The 26,458-nt window shown below is 49.9% G+C and overlaps 2 protein-coding genes across 19 annotated transcripts in view; one reads left to right on the top strand and one right to left on the bottom strand.

Moving 5' to 3' along the window:
- LOC124087662 (3-ketoacyl-CoA thiolase, peroxisomal-like) overlaps positions 1-19,247 on the top strand; it is a 31,439-nt gene extending 12,192 nt beyond the window's left edge. For 4 of the 11 annotated variants that reach the window (XR_006850178.2, XR_006850176.2, XR_009226018.1 and 1 more), the window contains one exon: positions 1,223-1,405. The gene's annotated coding sequence lies outside the window, so the exon portion shown is untranslated. Of the gene's footprint in view, positions 1-1,222; positions 1,895-3,235; positions 5,212-17,697; positions 17,777-18,758 lie in introns of those variants that run through there. The other 7 variants (XR_006850179.2, XR_009226019.1, XR_009226023.1 and 4 more) reach the window with 6 other exon arrangements.
- Positions 1-26,458, bottom strand: part of Dlec1 (DLEC1 cilia and flagella associated protein) — a 49,775-nt gene that overhangs the window by 3,407 nt on the left and 19,910 nt on the right. For 3 of the 8 annotated variants that reach the window (XM_058576519.1, XM_046436647.2, XM_046436648.2), the window contains exons 9-33: positions 26,213-26,349; positions 25,217-25,309; positions 23,504-23,594; positions 22,693-22,855; positions 21,309-21,501; positions 20,602-20,660; positions 19,862-20,030; positions 19,329-19,422; positions 19,006-19,136; positions 18,738-18,896; positions 17,118-17,257; positions 11,048-11,201; positions 10,357-10,467; positions 9,270-9,400; positions 8,643-8,825; positions 7,510-7,580; positions 6,879-7,030; positions 5,202-5,320; positions 4,608-4,678; positions 1,839-2,044; positions 1,616-1,732; positions 1,400-1,525; positions 1,197-1,291; positions 815-899; positions 438-650 (exon numbers count right to left, since the gene is read on the bottom strand). In XM_058576519.1, the coding sequence (XP_058432502.1) occupies positions 438-650; positions 815-899; positions 1,197-1,291; positions 1,400-1,525; positions 1,616-1,732; positions 1,839-2,044; positions 4,608-4,678; positions 5,202-5,320; positions 6,879-7,030; positions 7,510-7,580; positions 8,643-8,825; positions 9,270-9,400; positions 10,357-10,467; positions 11,048-11,201; positions 17,118-17,257; positions 18,738-18,896; positions 19,006-19,136; positions 19,329-19,422; positions 19,862-20,030; positions 20,602-20,660; positions 21,309-21,501; positions 22,693-22,855; positions 23,504-23,594; positions 25,217-25,309; positions 26,213-26,349 (3,263 nt within the window). Of the gene's footprint in view, positions 1-437; positions 651-814; positions 900-1,196; positions 1,292-1,399; positions 1,526-1,615; positions 1,733-1,838; positions 2,045-4,607; positions 4,679-5,201; positions 5,321-6,878; positions 7,031-7,509; positions 7,581-8,642; positions 8,826-9,269; positions 9,401-10,356; positions 10,468-11,047; positions 11,202-17,117; positions 17,261-18,737; positions 18,897-19,005; positions 19,423-19,861; positions 20,031-20,601; positions 20,661-21,308; positions 21,502-22,692; positions 22,856-23,503; positions 23,595-25,216; positions 25,310-26,212; positions 26,350-26,458 lie in introns of all 8 variants that reach the window. The other 5 variants (XM_046436645.2, XM_046436642.2, XM_046436644.2 and 2 more) reach the window with 3 other exon arrangements.

Genomic DNA, 26,458 nt, shown 5'->3' with positions numbered 1-26,458 from the left:
GGGGAACCCTGGAGCCCCGGCAAAAGGGACCTCTAGCTATGCTCTGGTCTCCCCTTCTCCCCCCCATGTAGCCCCAGAAGGAAGAACCAAGGCAGAATGATATAGGAACTCACCCACCATTCTGCAGATCTGTGTCTGGCTCCTCTACCTCTGGGAGGAGGTTCTTGGGGGGGGGGGCATAAACCCTTGAGTGAGGGCATGTGAGAAGGAAGGGAGTCTGAGTGTGAAGAGGAGGAGGAACGCATGGGCCCCCACCAGGCAGTGGGGGAGGCCTGGGTGAGTCTGTAGAACTTGTGTGGCTGGTGCACTCTGACCAGTCCCTCCACACATGTGAAAGCCTCCTGTGCAGAGAGAGTGTGCCTGGGATGGTGTGCAGGTGCTGTCTGGGCAGTGTGAGCATGTACAGAGAGACCAGAGCCACGCACCCCTCCACTGACCAGCATGTTCTCCTGTGGCCGGAGCTCCATCTGCTTGCCCCCTGGGGCCGTCTCCTCAGACTCGTGCTCCTGGCCAGAGCCAGCTCTGTGGTCCAAAGGAGCCTGGCCTTGAGAAACAAAAAAGGGCCTGGAGACCAGAAGCCAGAAGTACTGTGGTATTTCTGTAGTGTTAATCAGCTTCAGGTGGCGGGTGGTCAGCAGCTCACTCAGCACCTGGGTGGCCAGAGAAGAGGGGAGCTGGGGTTCATCTCACCCTCTCAGTCCTGTGGCTCTGGGGAGGGGATTCAGGACAGAAGGCCTGTGCCCCAGCAGGGCCCCTAGGTACCTTGGAGGTTCAGGTCAATTGGCAGGGCCAGGGGCGGGGAAGCAGCACTTACCGCAGAGCAGGGCTGCTCGGGGATGAGGTCGCTGGCCTGGCACCAGAACTCCAAGCTGCCGCTGCTGTCCAGCTCCACGCTTAGTCTGCCCAGCGATAGACACTGCTGGGGCAGCCAGGCATCTGGGGCCTCCTGGCTGTCCCCTCTGCTCACTTGGTCTCTAGCCAGCCTTTCTCTGGGCTTCCCTGCTGGCTTCTCCTCCCCTCAGCCCCCAGCAGGAGGTGGGTCAGCCTGGGTGGGAGCTTTCTCCTGGAGTGTTCTACTCTAGGAGCCCAAGAAGTAGTTTTGTCCTTTGACTCCAATAACCCTGACTGGCCTCACCAGAGACGGTGAGGGTGTCCCCATAGGGGGATGGAGAGAGAGGGGACCACCCAGCACTCACTGCGCATGCCTCACGTGCCCATGCAGGTCCAGTCTCAGGGGTTCCACAGCAAAGTGCTGCAGGCGACGCCTCCTTCCGGGAATCTCTCTTTCTACCTACAGAGCCCAATCAACCGTTGATCACCCTGGTGGTCCCTGGATCGAACAGCACTGTGCCACCCAGGAGAGAGGCAGTGGCTATGGTCCCCACCCCAGGACGTTCACCTCATTGTCCAAGCTCATGAAACCCAGGGCGTAGCCAGTACACTCCACCTTCTGCTGGATGTCGGAGCTGAGCACTGGAGGTGTGAAGGAGATGTAGATGGTGCTACTTCCCCCAGCAGGGACCACCTGCATGGACACAGCAGCCTCAGTACTGCCCTGTGCCTGCTGGGAGGCCAGGGCAGACCCCCAGAGACAGGTCCACCTGGACTCACTCACCACCTGCTGGGGTCTGATATAGTAGGGGAGGTCGGAGGGCACCCCCGCATGCTCCTGCAGGACAACTGAGATGATCTGCGCTGCAGCCCTGGTGCTGGCATTGGAGTAGGCCTCCACCTGTCACCAAGAGTAGCTGAAGCTCTTATACAGGCTCAGCCGGCCCCTGGGCTGTATCTCAGCAACCCCGAGTGGCCAGCTCCCCTGCCCCCACAGCCCTGCTCACTGGAAAAGAAGCTGCATGGCTGGACTCGGACACGCTGGAGGGGCTTGGGGACCAGGGTAAGCTGCTGCTCTCAGGGGTCTCGGGGTACACGATCTCATTTCTGGCTTGATCCCGCAGTGGGAATGGTGGTCCATAAAACACTAGCAGGTCCACCAGCTTATCCTCCTTATCTTCTGGAACATAGGTGACCCAGTCTAGGCGAATGTCTAGGGCACACATGGGGAGAGGGCAAGGAATAAGGGAGGCGCCGATGGTCTCCTTGGGGCCTCCACCTTTCTGTTCTCCCATGCCCATGGTGGAGGGGGCCTCACTGTCTTTCTAATGCCACCTTCAGGCAATTCTTGTTTTAAAAAAATAGCCTTTACAGACGTACGCCTTCCGGTCCAATCATCTGAAGCCTTCACGACCACACTTCCAGCTCCACCTGCATGAACCTAGACACTGCGCTCTCACCACAGCTTCCTCTCTCTCTGGCCTGTTGGCTGTCAGGATGGGCCCTCCAATCCCCGTGTCCTCTACCTTCTCTCCCTCCGTCTGTCAGCTTATGTTTGCGGTTACTTCCTTCCCCAGCCAGGTTAGTCTTTGGGGGCCTCCATTCAGCCTCTGCCTTGTTGGCAACCTCATGTCTTCCTTTGCTCCCCCATCCTCCCACTCACCTAGCCCAGCCCTCAATGAACTGCACCGTTCTCTTGGGCACCATGGAGAAAGTCTCTGAGCTAAAGAGATTGCCACTGCTGTATATTTGTCCCCAACCTAAACTGGGTCCCCACATTGCCTTCCTTCCCAACCATGACAATATCAACTTGTCCCTAACACCTCCATCTGCATCCCTGATGCCCTACCTCATCTCCCAGAAGTTCCTGAAGGCCTGTTCCCACATTACGTGTCTGTCTGCCTCTGTCCCATCCTCCTCTCCTCCTGCCTTCAGCCCTACTCCTGACCCCCTTTCTTAGGGGCCTGCCATGTCCAGTATCCCCTCTCTTCTGTATAACCAAACTCATCGGCACTTAACTACTGAGCCACATCCCCATTTTGTATTTTATTTAGATACAGGGTCTCACTGAGTTGCTTAGCACCTTGCTCTTGCTGGCTGGCTTTGCACTCACGATCCTCCTGCCTCAGCCTCCTGAGTTGCTGGGATTACAGGTGTGCGCCACTGTGCCCAGCTCTACATCTTGCTATTTTTTTGACAGTACTGAAACAAGTTCAGGTCCACCATCATGAACAAGCTTCCCTCTGGCAGCCCACCTCCTCCCTCTCATCTCTCACCCATTCCCAATTAGCATTTGATTTATTAGACCTTATAATGCTAGCCACTGGGCTGGGCCCTGGTGAATACCCAGTGGACACACACCCAAGGCTCCTGATCTTGTTTCTTATGTTTGCTATCAACTTAGCACCTGCCTCTTACCAAGGACACCACAACTCTGAAGTCCAGTGGACAATCTTCCAGGTAGAAATAGAGAAATGTGCATGTGATTATGAGCCCAAGGAAGGGGAGGAACCACCAGAGGGAAGGGAAGCTGAAAAGAAAGCCCAAAGTAAAGAGGGAAGATAAACAAAGGCCACAAAAAAAAAAAAAAAAAGGAACTGAAAAACAAATAACAAAGCAAAATAAATCTTAAAATGAGATGGAAGAATTATATGGATTGACTAACTTTTCCCATTCAAACATTGAGAATGTCAGGGTGTTTAAAAAAAAAAAAAAACTCGGCTGTCTACTGTTCACCAGAAACAAAGTCATAAAGGGTGACAATGGAAGAGTGGGTAAGGAAACCCCAGGTAAATACCAATGAGAAGACACCAAGGAGAGCAAAAGAAAGTAACATGGAATTTAGCCAGCAGCGTTCCATAGGAGTCAGAGGAACAATACAAATGACAAGACTCAATTTGAGAAGAATATCCAGTGTCTAAATGCACCAACCAATATAGCAGCTAAAAGCATAAAGAAAAACAACTGCAAATACAAGGAGACATTGACTTAGAATGTGGGGAGAGGAGAGACTGCCAACACTTCCAGAAGTGCAGAGATCTGTCCTAGAGCAGGGCTCTCTCCTGCGGCCATGCCTTCCTGAGAGCCTGGGCAGCTTAGCTATGATAGTGCCAAGTCCTGCCACCTGACACGGGCTCATTCTGCCCAGGGGGGTCAGCCTGGGGATGCCTCACACACTCCCCAGGGGACTCAATGAGGCCAGGCTGATCCTGCTGTCTCCCTCAAGTCTCTGAGCTGCCCATAGCTCTTCTGGTGGCACAGAATACTCTTTGTCATCACTCACTGCCCCAAGCAATGCTGGCTTATTTTCCCTCCAGACTCAGCCTAAGTGCCCCTCCTTGGGGACATGCAGGCCCCTTGATCCTCAGGCGCTAGCCTCCATGCACAGTCACACCCATAGGACGGGGCCCTAGGCAGAGACCCTGCTGTCTTGTGCCTTTTGTATCCCCAACTTCTTGCTCAGATCCTGGATAGAGTGCAGGTCCTGCCTGCTGAAGGAATGAGCAACGGGGTCCCCTGGAAGTAGCCCTAGGCCCAGCAACCCTGATGACAGCAAGGCTCTGTGGCTCCTTTGATACTGGGAGACCCAAGGCTAGGCAAGAGCAGATCCCGTCCTCGATGATGGGAGAGGCACTCTCTGGCAACCCTGGACTGCCATGGTCAACTCTCCCTCTTGATCCCTGTGGACCTCCCTTGGTAACCACGGGCCCCCACATCCTGTTCGGGGCCATCAGCTTCCAAGAGCACCTCCCCAGTTTATCTCACAATCATCTCACCACAGGGGCTGGAGTTATTCAGGCGAAGTTTCCGTGTGATTGTGTCTCCTCCAGAGACCTGGGTCCCAAACCTGGAGGCAAGAGATGGGATTGAGCAAGCCACAGACGGCATACACCTGGCAGGCAGGGATACTGCAGAGAGGAGTATGAGATAAGGACCAGGAGGTCCACAGTGGTCTGTCCTCACCTTGGTGACACTGAGACCCAGGGCTGGAGGCCTTCCCTGTGCACTGGTTGAGGGCCTGTAACCTGGGGCAGCTCACTGCTCTGGAAATCCATTCCCTGTCCCCTGAATTATGCTGATCCCAGCTCATCTGTGTGAGCAGCCCTAGGTCTGGTACTGACCTTGAGTTACACGGACTACTCACTACTTCTGCCCCCCACCCCAAAGTCCCTCAGAGACCCATAGGTGGTGGCCACGTCTCCTAAGGCCTCTTTTCCCCCAGGAATAACCTAACCTGGGACCCCTTGTAGGTGGCACCAGGTGGCTTTAGGCCATATGGAGAACATTGAGGTAGATGGGAAGCCCAAGCTGGAGGTTGGAGAGTTTGGGGAGCCACTAGGGAGCAGAGGATGAGGGCAAGGGTGGGGCACCTGATGATGGGCTCCTTCTGTGACTTGTCAGCCATGTAAGAGGTGGTCCGCTGGGAGCTGATGGGGCAGCCCACCACTGCCATGTGCACTGGGATGACTGCTGGTGGCAGGTCTCCCACCTGCAAATACACCCTTTGTCACCCCTGTTACCAGCTGCCCCTGCATTCCCTCCAGCCACCTCAAGCACCCCACAGCTTGGTCCTGGCTTGGCCCAGCCTCATTTCCCACTGACTCCTTCTCCAGACAGCCCCAGCCTGGGCTCTGCCAGCCTCCATCTGCATAAATCTCTGTTAACTTTTAAAGGGGGAAAAAACCCTTATTATTCTTCTCTGTTACTTAAAAGTAATAAATGCTTATTTCTGGGGAAAAAACTTAGTGTACTAATCACCCATAATTCTCCCCCTGCTGGACTCACTGCCGCCATCTTAGCATGTATCCGTCCACCCTTCCTTTGTGTCCATTAAGACAGATACAGGTGGGCAGCATGCCAAACAGGTTGTTCTTTAATAACCTTTTCTCTTAATGATATAATTTTACTAAAACAGATTCATGATATCATAGGCTAGGCTTTGCAGAATTCCACTGTAGGGAAGCAGCCCAATGGCTTATCCAGTCTTTTACAGATGGACACAAATCCATATTTGTTTCCTCCCTGCCATTACAAATAATGCTGAAAAGAAAAGCAGCCTATTGTGAAGTCATTTGTACATAATCTACAGATGTGTTCTTGGAGACCCTTTAAATTTGGACATGGCACAGTCCCAAGTGCTCCCAAAGGCCAGAGGCATTCCCTACCTCTGGACCCACCAGGCTAAGATGTTTCCTTTCCCCGTACCTCACCAATAGCTTTCAAACCTTGCTAATCTGACACAAACCAGTATTTTGTGGTTATTGTACTTACATTTATTTAACTACTAGTGATGACTTTTTTTTAATATAAGTATTAGCTATTTGGACTTGTCTTTCTTTGAATCACCTATTCAAACCCTTTGCTACTTGCAATACTTTATTTTCCCCTTACTGTTATTTAGTAACTATGTATTAACATAAGCAACCATTTGTCGTACATGATACAAGCAACTTAAAGCAAATATCTACTATAATTAGCCTGTTTAACTTACTAAAGAGTTCACAAAAATCTATGCAACAACAGAATGGTGTATAGGATAATGTACGTGTGTTTTACCCTGCCATGGTAAACCAGGGGGCTCCTTGCAGGCCTTATCTCCTGGCTGGTCATTGATTTCATCCTTGTATCTCCCCTAGTATTAAGGACTGCACAGGACCCTGTACACAGTAGGAGCTCCATGTGTGCTGAGTGAAGGAGCAAATGAATGACCCATGGGGTAATAATGGAATGCACAGAAGGCTAGGCAAGGGAGGCTGTTATTCCCTCTATTTCTTACTCCCTTCTCTAGGTCTCGGGTCATGGCATAGTCTGCTAATTTCTGTCCTTACTGTGGTCCCAGCCCTGCACCTCAAGGGGAAAAGTGCAGAAGGTTCTACTGCTCATGAGGACCCCTCCTGCCTAGAACATCCCAGCCTCCATCCCAGAGGTTGTGGCAGGTATCCCAGGATCAGTAGGATCACCTTGTAACTTGGTGAGCTTTGAGAGGCTGAGGACTGGGTGTTGGAGAAAGGGAAGTCAGAGGGGTGTGCCCGCCTGTGTGTCATTACCTTGCAAATAAGGCTGTCCCAGTACTCGCCCCACATGTTGGCACAGCCTGTGATGTCAATGCTCAGCTGCTGGAAAGCTCCCAGCACACCCTTGGAAGTGTGGGGGAAGAATGCAACTCCTCTCCCATAAGATAACATGCTTTCCATAAAATCTGGGGGAGAATCAGGAATGAGGGCTCAGGAGCCTGGGGTTGAGAGTGAGTTCCAAACCCTCAGGAGTTACCAATGCACTCCCCCTGACCAGCCACCCCACAGCCTCTCTGTGGTCAGGAGGCTAGCTCAGGTACCAGTAGCTTGGTGTCCTGCCTGGCTAACTCTCTTCTCTCCCGAGAGTCCAGAGCTCATCAACATCCCTCCTTTATGAGCCACTATGCAGCCCAAATCAAGTTCAGGCCCTGTGCATGAGGTTATGCCCTACCAAGGAAATGACCTCATTCAAGAGTAGGAGATTGTCACGTGAAAAGCCATGGCCATCTTGAGGACCTAGCTAGGAAAGACACTGAGAAGGAGGTCTCCATTCCTGGTTTCTTCACGGGCAGCTGCTGGCCCACATCCTCAGAAGGCCAGGTGAAACTCCACTCTGGCCAGGCATCAGCCCTTAGCCCTCACCCCCCACCCTGGTGGCTCTTACCCAGCTGCTCTTTTTTGGCCAAGTGCTCTCGGATCCGCGCTGACTTTAGCAGGGCAGGAGGCAAGTCAGGGCTTTATAAATGGAGGCAACAAAAAACAAAAAACTTGGCATAAAAACAGCTAAGCCTTTCCCAGGACCTGAGCCATGCCCCCATGGAAAACAGTACTGCATCCAGCAGAGGAAGGTGGCACTGCCTGCTTCTCCCAGGGAAAAGCTGGTCAGGTCTCTTCTTCACCTTTTTCTCTGGTCTTTGCCCCCACTACACCTCTATCATCCAAAGTATCCCCAGCTGCAGGCCACTCCCCAAGTCATACAGATCATCCCCTAAGAAATCCAGGAGGGCTCTAGGGCAGGGATCCCTTGTCCCAGGCTGTGCCCTAGTTACCTAGGATGCAAACCCATCCCAATGTTCCCTCTCTTGCCCAAACTTCTGCAACAGACCCATTTCCAGTGCACCCTGCCGACCTCTGTCCAGTGCTGGATGCACACTAACCCTTTGGAGCAGAGAGCTGATGGATTATCCACTGCTTATGGCTCTCCCTCTTGCACATGGCAGTGGTTTTAAGAGATGAGTCACTGAGGTCTCACACAGGTGTGTGCTGGCAAACTGCCTCCAAAAAAGATGTCCTAAAATGTAGTTTTGGCCAATATCTGTGGTGCAGTGCTCCATGTCTTGCTTTTCCCTTGATCAGTGTCTCCGCTGACCTTTTGTCTTCCCTCCTGGTCATCCTCCCCAGCTCACTTCTTCACGTCAGCCCAGCCACACCATCCAATGTCCCCAGAACACTCCCATTCTTAAGTCGTCCCTCCCACATCTTTGCCTGGTTCTTTCTATCCATAGAAACTTCTCCCTCATTCACGGGCCTCTCCTGCCTCATCTCAAAAGCCTGCCATGTCAGCAGGCCAGGCTGAGGAGGAGGGGGCACATCCCAGCCTTTCCCACAGGCCCAGTCAATATTGAAGAGTGGGTAGCAAAAAGCCATCTCCTCTCTCTGTTTCTCTATATCTCCCTGTAAAGTCACAGATGCCCCCTTCTACACCAGTCAGCCTCTTGCCACCTAAGCCACAAAGGAGGTAAACTCCACCCATGCACATCCACCCTGGAGACAGCCTCCAAAGGAAACAAGACTTACAGGCTGATGCTTTTGCTCAGGCTGTTTGGGGGGCTCCCAAAGTAGTCAAAATTGAGAGTGAAAGAGGTCTGCATTGGGGAGCAATTGGTCAGAATGATCTGGCCATTCACACGGGTCCTCAGTGGCACCGTTGATCCAAAGTCTAGGTGGAGCTCCTCCAGGTGGCCCGGCCACTGCTTTGTCCTGAAAACATTGCCCCATGTCCATGGGCGCTATGTTACCTGTGGTCTTTGGACTACTCAGAGAACCACCCTAGGAAGGGGTGCAGGAGCTGCCCAGAAACCTGGCTTCATCTTCGACTCCCTCCTCATGGAGCTGGAACCCCCAGACCCCGCCTTCCTGTCTGCCCACCATGCTAACAGAGGCCTGGAACTCTGTTGGGCAGTCCCTGGCTAGGGGCAGACTGGCATGTCTCCAGGTTGCTGGGCCTCATATGGGAAAGCCCAAGGAGCCTGCAGCCCTGGACACACAGAGGACAGGGGTGGGATAAAGGGTCTGCTCCTGCAGAAGCAAGTGGTCAGGGCCCATCACAACTCTATGGCCTCTTCCCAGTGGTAGGAATCAGCTGGGAATGGACTCTCAGTACATTGCCAGTTCTTTGTAAAGCTGTTCCCACTCTGGGCTCACCTGATATCAGAGCCCTCCATGGAGACAGTGATGGTCACTTCCAGTCCCTGGGGCTTTCCAGAGATACCTAGGGCCAGTGGCTTTTTCATTCCTGACACATAACAAGGAAGAGCCAGATCCGTCAGTTCTTCCTACAAGAAAACCCATCCAGGGCTCAGTCAGACCCAGGGCTTCAGAGGTGGGTACAGATGGTCTTCCACAGCAGAGGTGGTTTCTGTGAGTGGCCCAACATGAAGGCCTTGACCTTTGTCTGGGCTCATCTCTGAGAAAGGGCTCTTGTGTGCTTTAGTAATCCCAGCCGGTAGGCCCACATCCTGTCCCCAGAGGCCTGGCCCCATCCCCAGGGTTCATGCTGAGTCTTCCTGAAACATCTGTGCATGTCCACAGAAAGGAAAACCTTTCAGAGTGACTTCTGGAGAGCTGCTCATTCTTTCTGATGCTGCTACTATAATAGACATCATGTCCTTCCTGAGTGGGATCTGCACCATGCTATGCCTGGGTCTATCATCCTGGAGCTCAGGATCATCTGTATAGAAAAGCTCACTGTCCCATGTTTGCCAGTGAAAAACTGAGACCCGATTTTGCAAGTCTTTGCAAGGAAGAAATTATTTCCCCAACAAGAACCATGCAGCAATATCCAACAATGCTCAAGCACTAATCATGTTCACCCAGATGGTCTCCCTCTGGGCCCCTCCAGAGAAAAGCTGTGCCTCCCCCAGGCTGACCCTGGCTACCAGTCACCTCCTCCAGCAGCATCTGGCACAGTGTCTGCCTTGAACAGAACCTCTGCCTTAGGTCTCTGGGCCAACTGGAAAGCTGGACCCCGCCCCAGCCACAAAGAATGGTCTGGAGAAGGCTAAAGCTGGTGCCAAAAGGGCCAGAGGGTCTCAGAGCACATCCAGGCTGCTCCAGGCTCTCTGACCTTGTGTTCTTAGAAAGTTGGCCCAGCTTGAATGGGGATCCTACACCCAAATGCAAAACATCCCTTCCCTACCCACAAGGACCAGGAGCAGGACCTCCCTGAGGCACAAGCACAACCTGTTGACAGGTGTCTTAGTCACTCAGGTTCTGATATCACTGTACTCACCATGGTATGCACGGTCAACTCCAAGTTGAGCAGGCGCTCCTCACTGGGGCCCAGCAGGCCACGTTTGGGAGAGACTATTGCTGTGCAGAAGGCTGCTTGGTGCCCTAGGAGCTGGTGGACACATTTGTGGACCTGTTGTGTGAGGCTCCTAGAGGAACCCGAGTCCAGACAGCATGCTCACTGCTGGCTGAGACTCAGACCCACAGTAGGTCCCAAGGTTCCTTCTGTCCTCCCCAACCCTGGAGGGACTTCACCACCTGTCAGTGGGTTGCACGGACTAAATGAGCTACCCTGAGAGGCCCAGAGAGTTGGGAAGCGGAAGGCAAATGCCTTTGATATACAAGGATGTGGCTCCATCTTCCACAGATCTCAGAGCCATGGGGCAGAACCACAATTGGGCTCCTGACAGCTATGTGGACCAGCCACACACTCTGCTAACTGGAAGGCTCTATCTGTGTTCACCAGAAACTCCTTCTCAGGCAGGAACTGGAATTCCCTAAAGGCAGGACCAAAGCCAGACCAGATGGGCCGCTCCTCTGAGGATCCAAGCTTTTCTGGGCTCTATGGAGTTATGGGCGGGCTGTGGTAGGGAGAGAGGCTGAACAGATGCTATGGGAGGGATTTGGGGGGCCACATAGGTCTCTGTTGCTGAGGGCTGCAGACTGCTCCTGGATGGTACAGGCTCACTCACCTTGCCCCAGTGAAACCGCGTGAACAGGAGCGTGCCGTTGACGAGCGTGATGGTTGACTTTGTGGACACCCCCATGTAGAGGTTGCTGACCTCCACCTGGCTGCTCTTCAGGTATACGTGGGGCTCCTGTACCTCAGCATACACAGGAAGGTAGCTGGAACACCAGGAGACAGAAGAAATAAAACTGCCCCTATATACAGTTGTCATGATGGTCTATGCAGAAAATTCTGAGGAGTCTATATTTTAAGAACTTCTAGAACTAAGTTCAGCAAAGTTATAGGGGATAAGATCGAAGCACAAAAATCAAATCATGCTTTTACATACATAATGAACACATGGAATTGAGTGAAAATACAATACTGTTTATAAGTACTCCAAATTGAAATGCTGAGGTGTAAGAGAAATTATATGGAGAATAATTTAGGCTTATTTTAAAGTGGTTATTTTTCCAGAATGGTCACTTCGTCTCCCCACCCTACCCTGGAAAAACAAGAGAATTTTTCCAATCTCCACCATGATAACCTAGTGCACCTCCAAGTTTCTACCTATAGCTAGTCTACATTCAGCTCCAGAATTTGCTGAAGCTACTTTTTTAAGCATTCCTTCCCATTGATGGCCCCAGTAGCTTCTGCTTCAGGTTAACTGATGTGTATTCTGTATTAGCCTCTCCCCCCAGATTTGCGGATTGCAATGTATCCTATGACCTCAATTCTCTGATGGATCTAAGAAGTCAATGATTTTCAGTTTGTTCAATTTTTTCTTGTGGTGAGAGCAGGAGCTCAACAAACAGGTGTTCTGCCTGGATGGACATCTGAAGGTATTTTGCCAGCATGATTAACATTCAGAGTCAGTCCAGGGTAAGCAAAGAAGATTATCCTAGATAATGTGGCTGGGCCTGAGTTAATCAGTTGAAATGAAATTACCCAGAGAAAGACATTCCATGTGTGCTAAGCAGCCTCAGCTCTTGCTTCCTGCAGGCCTGCCCTATGGATTCTGGAATTGCCTGGCCAGTCACATAAGCCAAACCCTTGCAATAAATTTCTAGTGGAACCCTGACTGATACAACTGCATTATATAAAATGTAGGTAAATATAAAGGGCAGAATAAATGTTATTTTATTGAAATTCTTTCCTTCTGATTTAAAAGACAATTACATAAGCCAAAAACTGTGTTGGTGGAACTTTAGTGTATGAAAATGAAGTTTGTATGAAAATAATTTTACAAAGGAAGGAAAGAGTTAAACAGTACAATTAACCAAACAACCCAACAGACATATACAGTACTTTGTCTGACAGCAGAATACATATATTTCTTTTTTTGGCAGGGGAGGTAACTAGGGATTTCAGAGGCACTTGATCACTGAGCCACATACTGAGCTCTATTTTGTATTTTATTTCAAGACAGGGTCTCACTGAGTTGCTTGGCACCTAACTTTTTGCTGAAGCTGGCTTTGAACTCGAGATCCTCTTGCCTCAGCCTCCCAAGTCACTAGGATTACAGGTGTGTGCTACCATGCCTGGCCAGAATACATATGTTCTTTAGGGCATATAAAACATTTCCAGAATGGAAGACAAGAGAGCTCATAAAACAAGCTTCAGTGCGCTTTAAAGGACTGTAATTATATAAAGTATATTCTCCAATAACAACAGAATTCAGTTAGACATCAACAACAGAAAAATATTAGAGAAACAAAAATATCTGTAAATTAAACAACACACTTATAAATAAAGTAAAAAATTTAGGGTCAAGTAGAAAAAAATCACAAAAGAAATTAGAAAATATTTTTATGTCAATGAAATTGAAAACACAACATCTCAAAGCTTATAGGATGCAGCTAAAGCAATGCTCAGAGGTAAATTTATATTTATGAATGCCAATATTAAAAAAAAATACCAAAAGCCTCAGCTCCCACCTAAGAAACTAGAGAAAGAGCAAATAAAATCCAAAGAAGAAATAATAGAATAAATTATCTTTATGCAAATAACATGTCCTTCTCTTTAGAACAATATTAGAACGAATAAATGAGATCAGCATGGTTGCAGGATACACGACCAACATGCAAGAACATTTGTGTTTCTATGCAGGAGTGATGAACAACCAGAAATCAAAGTTAAGAAAATGGTTCTACTTCCAAAAGCATCAAAAAGCATAAAATATTTATAAATAATTTCATAAAAGAAATATAAGAATTGAAAACAATGAAATATCATAGAACTAAATGAAAAAGAACATAAGTGGAAAGACATACTCATGGAGAACACTGCCAAGATGATGACACTCCCCAAATCGACCTACAGATGCTACTCACTCCCTTATGGAAACCACAGCTGGCTTTTCACAGAAATTAGCCAACTGATTTATATGGAGATGTCATAAAATCATATGGAAATTCAAAGAATCCAGAATGGCTAAAACAATCCTGAAAAAGAAAAAAAGTTGGAGAATTCATATTTCCCAGTTTTCAGATTTACTACAAGGCCACAGTGATCCACACTGTGGCACCTGGCCCAAGGACAGACATGTGGTTCAGTGAAACAGAATGGAGAATCCAGAAATAAACCCTCACATGTCCATCAATTGGTTTTTGAGTGTGCCAAAACAATTTGGTGGGTAAAGAATAGTGTTTTTAAGAAATGGTACTGGGATAACGGGTTAACTTCATGGAAAGGAATAAAATTGGACCCATTTTTTGCACTGTATGAAAAAATATCGTGCAAAATTGACACAGATAACCTATGAGTGTATGAACAGATGCTCAGCACTGTTCACTGGCCAAAGGGAAATGCAAATTCAATCCTCAGGGAAATACACCTCTCATGCTAGGATGACTGCCACCAGAAAGAGAATCACAAGTGACTAAGGATGTGGAGGACCAGAGAGCAGCAGGGAGGATGGAGAGCGGTCAGGACGGGTAACTATGATGTCCAGCACAGGGGCCACCTGCGAAAGCTCACAAAGACGGGTAAAGAGATTGGCTGTGTGGGCACGTGCTTAGCAGAAGGGAAGCCCTGAGTTCAATACCCAGCACCAGCACCAAAAGAAAAAAAAAGAAAGGGGTAAATGTAACGCCATTCCATGGAAAAAAGGAGGATAAGGAGCAGAAAAGGAGAACAGGATGTGATCAGATTAACTGATACAACAGAAGAGAACAATACTGCTTCCTAAAACCCCTGGAATGAAGGTCATGTGCAGGTGAAGAGAATTGCTGACACTGTCAATGACAAGAGTCAAAGGGAAGGAGTGGGCCGTGGGGAAAGAACTGGGAACACGCAAGGAGGGTTGGGAGCTTGATCAGCTTGGTCTCCTCGGGCCTGGAGCTCAGGCCACATACGGGAGATGGGGCTGTAGTACTTGCCACCCTTGGAGAACATGGGTGTGGGCAGGAGAGAGTCCCCAGTACCCCTGGGCCTCTCAGCTGTCCTGGAGGAAAAACAACCAAATTGTTCCCAGCCTTTCATTGCTATTTATGAAGGAAGCGATGGACAGGTTTGTATAGCTGCCCAACATGGGCTTCCTTTGCGGTCTTGGCTGCTTCCTCTAAAGGCTTCTTCCTCTCAGGGGATTGGGGTTATGGTGTGCTCTGGGGCAACATGCTCACCTACTCTCCACTCCTTGGAAGAGGGGCGCTTGCCATTCCTACACCCACTTACTGAGAGGAAAACTGATGCCACCAGTTCTGTGTGCAAATCAACTAGATCCTCCATTCAGAAACAGCAGTGGACAGCCAACGGTTGCCAGATGTAGAAGAAAACTAAAAAAACGAAGGGAGAAGGTCTCCAGACAAACACTCAAGAAAAGGGAAATCAGATTCCTTGGGGGGATGCAAGAGGTTTTGTATGTACAAGACGCTAACACACTTCTATCAAAAAAGAACAACCCCAAAGCCAGGCTCGGTGGCCCATGCTGGTAATCAATCCCAGCAGGTCTGGATGCTGAGGCAGGAAGATTGTGAGTTCAAAGCTAGCCTCAGCAAATCAGCCAGGCCCTAAGCAACTCGGTGAGACCCTGTCTCTAAATAAAATACAAAAAAGGACTGGGGATGTGGCTCAGTGGTTAAGTGCCCCCTAGTTCAAAACCTAGTACAAAAACAAAACAAAACAACACCAACCCCCAAAACCTAAAATTTAAAAGTATGATTTCCAAAGAAAGGCATATCACCAAAGGCAGAAAGAGTGAGCCACAAGGCCAAGGGCACCTTCCCTGAGTGAGGAGCAAAGCCATTGAAAAAATAGAAATATTAGAAATCCAGTTAAAATCATGCTGCAAGTTTCCAGCAGGTGTTGAGTGGGCTGTGGGAGCTCAGCAAGCTTTCCCACTCTCTCTCTTCTTCTGGAGACAGATGCCCACCTCTCACCCCTACTCCTAACCCCCCACCTGGGGAAGTGGAGGAACACGACCTAGAGAGGACCTATCAGGGCCCATCTCTGGAGAAAGCAGGTTCACTTTTCACAGAGGGAGCCCAGGCTCTAAGGATCGCCTCCTCAGGCAGAGTGGCTAAGGGCCCTCACCAACAGAGGAGGGAAAGGCCCACAGAGAGAAGCAGAGTTGAGGGTTAGGACTGGGATGGAGGTTGCAAGAGGGAAGAAGGGTAGAGGATGGGAGAAAACAGAACAGCCAACAAAGGGAAGAGTTTTGGCCCTTGGGATGGCAAGGCAGGGATGCTTTTTCTTCCTTGTCTGCAGCTCTATCACCTGCAATCTGTAAACATTTTGGTTAATACAAGGTCCTTTCAGAAGAACAGAGACAGGAAAGGAAAGAAAATAAGACTTCATGGAAGCCATGTTCCCAGAGGTGAACGCAAACTTAGCCTTCATGTTGAAGGCCCACAGAGTGCCCTGCAGGACCAGTGGGAAAGACTCACACTCAGACCCGCACTGGTCATCACAGTAAAGGACTTCCAACAAAACACTGGTGGCATCACCCCCGTCAGATGGTCAAATTATTAAAGCCAGATAATATCTGTCATCGTGAGGATATGGGGCCAGACAGGAGGAAGTATAAAATGGTGCAGTGTTTTTGGAGGATAATTCCAGAGTATCCATACAGGTTTTAAATGAGCATTTCAATTGTTTTATAATGAATACACATGCAATAATGAATATAAAATATATGCAGAGCTTAAATATATAAAAAATAATAGTAAAAAGAAGACAGGTATATCCCCATCCAGCTTCAGACACAAAATATCACCACTAGCCTTAAGGAAATATTTCACTTCAAAGTAACTTTGGAAGGGGTTGAGAGGAGTGGATGGGGGATGTAGATGGAATGTTATTTGCAGTGAGCTGATAACTTTTGAAGGTAGGTGATAGTTCATGGGCACTCATTATACTGTTCTATTTTTATATAGATGAGAAACTTTCCACTGGAAAGCAAGAAAGAGAGATGGGAGGGAAAAGGGAAGGGGAGCCAGAGCAGTGGTGCGTGTCTGTAATCCTGCCTGCTCGGGAGGCTGAAGTAGGAGGATTGTAAGTTCAAAGCCAGAATGACAATTTAGCAAGACTCTAAGCAACTTAGTGAGACCCTGTCTCTAAATAAAATATAAAAAGGGTTGGGGATGTGGCTCAGTGGTCAAGTGTCCCTAAGTTCAATCCCCAGTACAAAAAAAGAAAAAACAAGGGAAGAGGAAGAAGAGAACTACTACTACCTTTGAATCTCCAGTGTGCCCCTCCCAGAATACAAAAATATTTGCTCATTGAAATATGTCACTATTTTTGTGCTCATTCTCCTGTTGATGAACATTGGGGTTTCTAGTTTTTCACTATTATGTCACATCTCACCAGGAAACAGTAAAATGGTTTTGAAGGTGGTTGTACTAATGTACATTCCTTTAGCACACACATCCTAAAAAGACATACCCCAAAATATTATCAGTGAACTATTTCTAGGTAATGGATTATGGATCATCTTAATATTCTTCTGGGTAATTTTCAAATGTTTTAGGATAAACATGTATAAGTCAATTTAAATGCAGAAATGTCTCTAGATAAATACATCATTGCACATGGTATAAATATACTGTAAATGTGCACATACTGTTGTCATCTTCCCATCCCCCACAGCCCCGTACCTCCAGGTCCCTTTTTCCACTTCCAGCTCTAGTACAGTCTGCAGACGCTGACAGTGCAAGGCCTCCAAGGTTACAGTCACCTGGCACTCCCCCAGAGGGTAAAGGTAACCACTTGAAGGCTCAATGTCCAAGGGAGATGCCTGCTGCCAATCCAGAAGGATGAGGAGTGAGGACATGGAGAATTGCAGAGGCCCTGGGGGCTGGCCATGCCCAACCAGGTGCACCTCCAAGGGCCCCTGGCTCTCTCAGAGCCATCTGGGACCCAGAAAGAGGCAAGCATGTGGGGGACTATGGCTGGGCAAGGGCCTCAGGATTGAGGATTAAAAAGTGAGTCTCCAAGAACAGGAATGCACAAGCCAGGTGCCCACACCCTGGCCCAGATTTGAGAGGTAGAAGGCAGAGGGAGGCCCCAGGATGTGGGGAGACCAGAGCAGGCAGATGGAGACTCCAGCTGGGGAGCAGGAGGAGAGCCTGTGAGCCCTATGGGGAACCCTGGGTCAGGACTCTGACAGCTTCAGTTGAGGAGAGCCATCAGGCCACCAGATTGCAGAAGGGGCCACAATTTCTCCTTTCCACCCAGGTGGTCTTTTCTCCACCCTCTCATTCCTTGGAGGATTGGACTCCTTCACCTGGAAGATCTGTCCCTCCCCTCATATCAGGTATGTTGACCTTGGCTGAGGGGGAGAGGGAAAGGGAACTTAGGAAGGGGTTCTTTCCATTTTGTTCTTCCCGTCTCATGAGAAATGGAACATTCTTCTGAGTAACCCTAAGACCCGGGGTGGGTCACACGGAATAGTGGGGTGTCACTAGACATGGAAAGGTTATATCGGAAGGGACCTTATCTTTCTCTTGGGTCTCTCCCATGAGAACCTCACAGTGAGTGCAAGGGTCATGCCTGCCTGGAGGTGCTAAGTGGCCTGATTTTCCCTTTCCCTCCCCCACCCCACCCAGGCCACCATGCCCAACCATAGGGTCGGCCTGGTGCTGTGGCCTCCTGCTTCTGAGCCTCAACCTCCCTGGCCTTTAGCAGGGGCTGCACAGGACTTGCTCTCATAGGAAAAGAAGGCTTTGTGCTTGTCAGCTTTCAGGCATTGAGGTTTGGGGTCCGAGCTCTGCTACAGAAAGGGCTAAAAAAATGCAAATAAAAACAAACAAAAAACCAAAAAATTAGATTTAAGTCTTCATATTTGGGCCACATGCCTGTGCCCAGGCGCCACTTGCTGGCAGTACCCACTGCAGGCATAGGCCCCAGAAGGATCCTAGCCCTGGAGGAGCCCAGCAGTACATGACCTCTGCCCAAAGCAGCTGCCCATGTGCTTCCAAACTCAGACTGCTCAGCCAAGGGAGAAGCCCAGGTCCTGTTTTGCATCTGATGGTAGAAAAGGGAACCAGAATCACCTGTTGAATTGGGGTGGGGGAACACATTCTGGGGAGAGGAGCTGCCTCATGGTGGGGAGAGTTAGACACACGGCCAGGCGACAATTGCTAAGGGTGCCTTCTCTCGCAGCCCCGGGGCTCTGATTGGAAAGCACAGTTCAAGTTTCCCAGTTCAGACCTGAGCCAAGGTGAACTGGCTTCTGGGAGAGGTGGCATCCTAGGAGCCAGCAGCCCCCAACTTACATCTTCATGCCTTTCTTCCAGGCAGACCGGACTCTCTCTCATGTGCCACATGGCTGAGAGCTGGCTGATGTTCCGGATCTGGATGGACTTCGAGACTTTGTGCCCCAGGCGGAGCAGTCCAAACTGAAGGGCCGAGACGTTGATGACAAGTGCAGGCCCCTGAGACATCCAGAAGGATCTGTTACTGAGCAGCCAGGGAGTGGGCTCTGTGTCCTACCCCTGCCACCTCTCTGGGCCCACCCTGCTACCCAACCCCCGTCTGCAGCACCTTAAAGGCCGCCTCGATGTGTAACACCACTGGCGAGGGTGAGTCTCTGATCTCGCACAGCAGGTCCTGACTTGCTGGGCCAGGGACACCCCCGGTAAAGTTCAACTCAAAATCCCCAACCTCGTTGGGCTCTGGGAAAGAGGGGAAAGTGAGTGGAGAAGTTTCCTTCTGTGGCTGGGCCTGGACATCTGGCCTGTACTCATTTCTTGCCATGCCGGAGCTGATCACAAGACACCAAGGGCCTTGTGCAGGCCCCTTGAACCCTAAAACCTCCTCCTGCAGCCACCCCAGGGAGGTCACACCCCCTGCAGTCCCCAAGGTACCTATGACCCCTGTGCAGGGTTCCACTTCAATGATGTGGCAATGGCTGATCTTCCCCCACGTGTACCTGATGGGTGACTTGCTGTTGTTCCACATCTGAAAGACACACCCCAATCTAGGCTGCCCCAGGACTGCCCTTTCATGTCATGTCTGTACCTGCTGAAGGACTGTGGGATTGAGGGTTCACAAAGGGTCCACTTGACCCCCCTCCCAAATAACTCCTGGCCGCCAGAAGCCATAGCCTTCCCAACTCACAGCACCCTCACTCCATGCTGCAGGGATGAGGGTGCCTGCCATATCCTGCCAATGACCTGGGAACCTGGGAGTGAGTTCAGCAGCCCTGACTTCAGAAGACTCTGGAACATTGATAAAATAAAACAGACTCACCTGGCTCTAGGCATCTATGTGAACCCCCGTTGGGTTCAGGGGCCCTCAGGCTCTGTGCAGTGGCTGCTCCAGCTCTGTCCTTCCTGTACCCTCACCCAAGTGCCACACTGCTTCAGTCAGCCCACACAGGGGACAGATGATGACCTACCTTAAAATCCTTCTTCACATTTATGCCAATGTAGTTCTCCCCTGGGATGATGAGGGCGTAGGGTTCTAAGAGAACCTGGAAGGGTTCTGCTGAGCCTTTCACCTCAATTTCCATGACAATCACATCATCCACAGAGTATGTGTAGTCCTCCAGATTATTCACCTCTGAACTGAACACAAACCCACCGCGAGCTAGGAGCTGACGCAGCCCGGGACATCACTGCATGTCCCTGCCTCTGTCCCACATGGTTGGCCTTATGAAAAGAAGATTCCACCCTACCCACAGCTCCCAACCTGAGACAAGCAGGAGTGTCAGTCAGTGCCCTGGAAGACTATGAATGCCTGTGCTGTGACAGAAGGCCTCAGATGGGGACACTGCCCTGCTGCCTCCAGGGACCAGACTGCAGTCCTAGCCTGGGATCTCTGCACTAGGCTGACTGGAGACCCAACCCCTAGCAGTGCATCCTCAGCACCACCTAGATGCCACCAGCTTGGTTATCCAAGGGTAACAGTGAGCCTGGAGCCCCAAGGTTCCTAGGGTGGCCTATGGCACTCTATACCCTCCTCCCTGCATCCTGTGCCCACTGTAAGCTGATTGCCAGGGCAATGCAAAAATGCTCATAGCCCTCAAAGCCTGTTGGGGTCAAGTTCCTCATCCACCCTGTCTGGAACCTTCCCCAGAAGCATCCCTAGTGGGAGGCTAGGCCCAGCTGCCCACCCTCAGCCATAGGCCCTACTCACTTCAAGGGCTCAGGAACTTCTTCCAGCACCATCTGCAGCACACTGTGGTAGTTCCTCAGCTACAAGGAAACACAGCACCCTGAAAATACTGCAGGCTGCCTAGAGAAGACAGGTGTGGGCAGGAGCTTCTCCTCCCCTTAGTTGTGCCAGAAACGCTTCCCTGCCACCTCTTAAGAAAGTGGGGTTGCTGCCAGGATAGGAGCTATCCCTGACTCGGGGAACAACAAAATCATCCCCCGACCCCCACCAGGCTGACATGGGCCCTGGGCAGGGCCTTGGGGTGTCTGAAGCACAAACTCTCAGATAGTGAGGCAGCCCTGCTCACTCAGGTCTGAGAACCACCAGCAAGGGCTCTAGACTGGCCCTGTGCTAACCAGGCCCTTGGGAACCTGCACCTCCCTCTCTAGGCACTGCTGTAGGATGGGTAGGAATGGTAATGTGCTTTGACACAACCAGGGATGTAGAAATGAGCCCAGGTCTTGTTGCAAGTGGGGTGTCTTGGATCAGGACCAGGCAGTATGATCTGCTTTGTCCTGCTCACCAGGCATATGGTCCAGTGACACGCTAAGCCATCTAGGTGCCAATCTTGGCAGGATGCCCAGGTACCTGGTTCAGGCTCAGCTGTGGCTTTGATGTCATTAAAGAACATGGATTCAGGGGCAAAAGATCATGATACGATCATGTGTGGCTAATGAGATCATGTTAACCTCATAAGGAGAAAAGCTCAGGATGAATTCCTGGTTGTTGTGGGGGCTCAGAACCCCCTTCTCGGGTATGATGGAGAAGGCAGTCTCCCTGTCAGGGTGGTACTTGATGCTGTCCATGCTGTAGGTTTCTCCAGGCATTAGGGGCTGCAGGTTGGGCTTCATGATCTGCCAGTGGAAAGCCAGCTCCACATGTCTGTGGGGGCAATCATGACAGTGGGCAGCACATCCAATGCTGTGCTCCAATTCTTCCAGGACCAGGTCCTCCCACCCCATGCTTGGCCAGCTCTGCTCCAAGAGAAAGCAAGAAAACACCCAGAAACAGGAAGTGACTAGGTCAGTCTTCAAGCAGTTCCCATGGAGGAGCCTAGGGAGAACTGCATAAGGACAGTAGGTGAGTCAGGGTGCCCAAATTAGAGGCCACGAAAGAGAGCCACCTCTTCTCATCCACAGCTCTAGAGACTGGAACCGCAGCACATCAGGGGAAACGGACAACTCAGGAAATCATTTAATTTAATCATTTAAATCAATTCAATTTAATTTACTTTTAATTGATTTAGATTTAAAATCTAAAAACTAAGCATTAAACTAAAGGTATCTAGCCCCCTCAGCCCCAACCCCTGGAAAATATTAGGAAAATCCTCTGCACTATCTTCTACCAAGTGAGAGTTTCCACACTTTGCCACATCCACCCGTCCCTGCCCTCCGCCTCCAGCCGTCGCCTCCCAGGACAGCTATGTCCTGAAAGACGTGTGCCCCCTGACTGCCAAGAGAAACAATGAAAACCCTACGGCAGTAGGAGGGGCAGGACTCTGGCCATGTTGTAGACAGCAGCTGTCAGCATCTCAGGTCACCAGGTAGCCTGGGCTGGAAGTTCCCCGAGGTTGGTCCCGATAGAAGGGTAATGCTCAGAGGCTGGTCAGAAAATAAATGGCAATGAGAGCTGAACCGACAGATGTAGGGCTGGGGACCAGGATTACTTCCCCAGCACAGGAAGTAAGGTGGAAAACTATTCCTGGCTCGGGGTGGTCTGAAATAGTTTAGAGCAGCACTGTGTCAGTGAGATTCTTGAAGCAATGGAAGTCTTAGAGAGCTGCACTAATAGAGGAGCCACTGCTTACCTGTGGATACTGAGCTCTTAGACTGACTAGCGCCCTAGAAGGAAACTGTAATTTTATTTGATTTAGATTTAAAAATCCATATGTGCCTGGTGGCCACCATGATGGATAGTGTAAATCTGGGTCCTTCCGTTCAGTCTGGATCTAATCTGAGATCAGAATCCCCAAGGCAAGGAAGCTCCGGCCTGAGTGGAAATTCAGGGTCAGGTGAGGAGGGGAAGAGGAAGGGGCAGGGGTACGTGTCAGGGGCACACCCAGGGGCAGCTCACGTAGCATTTCGGATAATCAGCTGTTTCCTTGCTGTGGACCGAATGTTTTCAGGCTTGAAGCGTATGAAGTGCTGGGCCGTTAAGTCTGTGAGCTCTCCAGGGTCCGGTTGACTTTTTTCACCAGAAACATAGATCAGATCCAAAGCGATCAGCTGCCCCCTTCCTGACCAAGTAGGTAATGTTCAGAGAAGCTCCCGTAAGCTGAAGGCAGGACTCTGATCAATAGCTGCCATAGGACCCATGCCACCACCCTCATTCAGTGGCCCTTGACCATGATTCCCAGAAGCACATGCAAGAGGGAAAAGAGGGCCATTAGCACACGTACTCATGTCCCCATCTCTTCACAGACCAAAAGGAGGGTATTTTGAGAACTTTGAATATAGCAAGCACTCAATTAATACCTGCCAAGTGAAACTGGGTGGAAGGAAGGGAGGGGGCGGGGAGAAGGCAGAAAGGTTGAGAAGGCCCTTCTAACCTTCCGGAAACCTAGAGGTGCCCCTGGTGGTTTCTGTGTGTTGCTGATAATTCCCCAAATGAAATCATAGCGAGATCCAAAGGGAAATTACAAAATGGCACCCCAGGTTTCCATCTGTTCCTCACCAAAAGGCCCCTTGAATTATCCTGGAGGCCACTCTAGCTTGGGTATTCAAGATCCAAGAATGAAGGGCCAAAAGCTAATGCCTGGCACCTGGTGACCCCAGCATCCCCCGGCTGCCTGACAGGGTGCGTGAAGCCTGGCCGCTGTGCAGCGAAAGCAGCTCCCGACGCAGTGCCCGTGCCCACCAGGCCCCAGGAGTGCACACAAGCCCACCTGTGATCACCAGCTCCCTGACTTGGCAGTTGTCACACACGATGATGAAGGTCTGCTCTACCTTTTCCAGGCTCATTGGGAGGAACAAGACCTGGGGGAGAAGAGGGTGCCCTGTCACCCCTCATCAGGGGCTCCCACCCCTACCTCTTTCCTTCCTCAGACATGCACTCTCCCTTTGCTCTCTGCTCCCCAGCCTCCCTGCCTGACCCCCCCAAACCTAGAGGTTTCAGTCCAGGCCCTATCCCAGAGTAACGCAGGGAGTAGACTGAAAGGGTGTGAAAACAAAGTTCAAAAAACAGATGACAACATGCAACCTCATTTCTAACAAAAGAAACAAATGAAAACTACCCAGAAGAACAGTGTTTTTTTTTCCCCTGATGATACTGGCACAGAGCAGAAAGCTCACTCTGTAATACATTTTGTACTATATTTCCCCCCAATTTCTCTCCACCCGCAGGCCCTGGTAACCATTCTACTTTGTTACTCCAAGCTCTATTTTAAGATTCAATAGTTAAAGGGAAAATGCATGGAAATGGAAGGAGACCCTCAGAGTTATACAAAAGTACATACAAGAGGAAGTGAGGGGAAGGGGAAAAATAATATAAGGGGGACAAACGAATGTCAGTAGAGGGAGCAGAGAGAGAAGAGGGGAGGGGAGGGGAGGGGAGGGGGGATAGTAGAGGATAGGAAAGGCAGCAGAATACAACAGACACTAGTATGGCAATATGTAAATCAATGGATGTGTAACTGATGTGATTCTGCAATCTGTATATGGGGTAAAAATGGGAGCTCATAACCCACTTGAATCAAATTGTGAAATATGATATATCAAGAACTATGTAATGTTTTGAACAGCCAACAATAAAAAATTAAAAAAAAAAAGATTCAATAGTTAAGTGAGATCATGCAGTATTTGTCTTTCTATGCTTGATTTATGTCACTCAACATAATGTATTCCAGTTTCATCTATGTTATCCCAAATGACCGAATTTGCACCTTTTTAAAGGCTGAATAATATTCCATTGCATATGGATACCACATTTTCTTTATCCATTCATCCATTGATGGACACTTAGAATGATTCCCTATCTTGGCTTTTGTGAATAGTGCCGTCAAAGACATGGGATTGCAGATGCCTCTTCGACATACTGATTTCATTTCTTTGGGTATATACCCAGCAGAGGGTCAGCTGGATCATGTGGTAGTTCTATTTTTAATTCTAGAGAAACCTCCATAGTGTTTTCTGTAATGGCTGGAGGTGAATCCCAGCTACAGACAAGAGATGTTCAGGGACTACACTGGAAATGACAGCTCCATCTGCTTTGCAAGAGAGGTCATTCATAAGGCCAGGCACGGTGGGGCACACCTGTAGTCTCAGCAGCTCAGGAGGCTGAGACAGGAGGTGTGAGTTCAAAGCCAGCCTCAGCAACAGCGAGGCACTAAGCAACTCAGACCCCACATTCCTACAAAATAGGGGTAGGGATGTGGCTCAGTAGTTGAATGCCCCCGAGTTCAATTCCCAGTACCAAAAAAAAAAAAAAAAAGAGAGAGAGAGAGAGGTCATAAGACAGCCAAATGACAATGGCCTACAAGATGCAGGAACATGTACTTGGGTCATGAAATCACAGGCAAATGCAATCATGCAGCAGCGGAAGAAACAGCCATGAGCAATCATGAAGAGGAAGGACCATGAGCCAGTGTCTCCTTACCTACCTCTATTAACACAGCAGAGCCTGGGGCCAGCTCAAACACGGATGGCATGACTCCAAAGGGAGGCTGCTCAACAAAGCTGGAAGTTGCAACCGCCTTAAAGACATGCAGATTACACAAAGGTGTGGGGAAGAGTGTAAAGCCCAGTGCTCACGTTGCAGACTTCTATCATTCATGTTGCTATCTGAGGGATCCTGTAAAGAGTCTGTGATGCCCTCATTGAGCATGCATGCGCTGTCTTGCCTTTCACCAGGTGCCAGGCACAAGATTCTGAAGGTTAAAGATGAGGAAGTCACAGAGCTTTAAAGAGCTGACCACTGGCAGCAGGTGCAAGGAATGTCATGGACAAGTGCATGGGACACAAGCAGGAGGGGGTGAGAAGGTCCTCCTAAGGCACATCGTCCTTTCCCTGCCACAACATCCTGCCGGTGGTGCCGGTGTGTGTCTGCCTCCATTCCCATCCCACCCTTGGCCCTGTGCTCCTGTTTCATGGGGGGCACCTGCTATCCTGTTAGCAGAGCTGCAGCCCCAGTGTCTACACGCGAAGCCTCTGAGCATGCCCGGGATACAAAATCATGCCTGCAAGACCCTGGCAGGTATCTGAAGGGAGAAAAATATGCTCCTTGGGATGTGAGGTCCTCTGGATCTAGCACATGTTTTCTGGACATAAGGGTACAGAGGAATCTCCCTACTAAACACAAAGAACAGCACACTCATGCTGATCAAGGATGTCAGGCTGGAGCTGCTCGGGCATTGGAGAAGCCAGGCCAATGGGGCAAGTGCACAGACCCTGCCTTCCAGTCCTGGCTGACAGGGTCATAGTGTTAGTGCCATGACCAGAACTACCACCTTGGTCTCCACACTCATCCTCACTCAGCGATGCCAGGGAAACCCTTCTGCTTTTGTGCGTTTCCAATCATGGGGTGCAGTCTAGCAACTCCCTCTAGAAGGTTATTTGCTTTGATGGATTTGCTCTTTTTCCAATCTATTATCACTCACCCTGAAACTTGGTGGTGGCCAACTCTTTTTGGGCATAATGCAGAATTTGCCAGCGCTGAAGCCCACATTTTTGCAGATGAATCTGGTTACCTTTATTCCCCCAATGAGGCAGTAACCACAGTCCAACACTGGAGACACTGCAGCCACAGGAGAAGATGCATGAGAGAGGCAATAGGTCACGCTGAATGGGCCCTGTTGTCATTGTGATCCTGAGGTTCAGCCAGAGCTCACAGCAGCTGCATAAGG

Source organism: Marmota monax, unplaced genomic scaffold, assembly GCF_021218885.2.
Source record: "Marmota monax isolate L192 unplaced genomic scaffold, Marmota_monax_Labrador192_F-V1.1 WCK01_AAM20220418_F8-fsc00021, whole genome shotgun sequence".
Classification (NCBI taxonomy): Eukaryota; Metazoa; Chordata; class Mammalia; order Rodentia; family Sciuridae; genus Marmota; species Marmota monax.
Note: the sequence above shows the minus strand (reverse complement) of the source record. Positions and strands in the feature narration are given on the sequence as shown.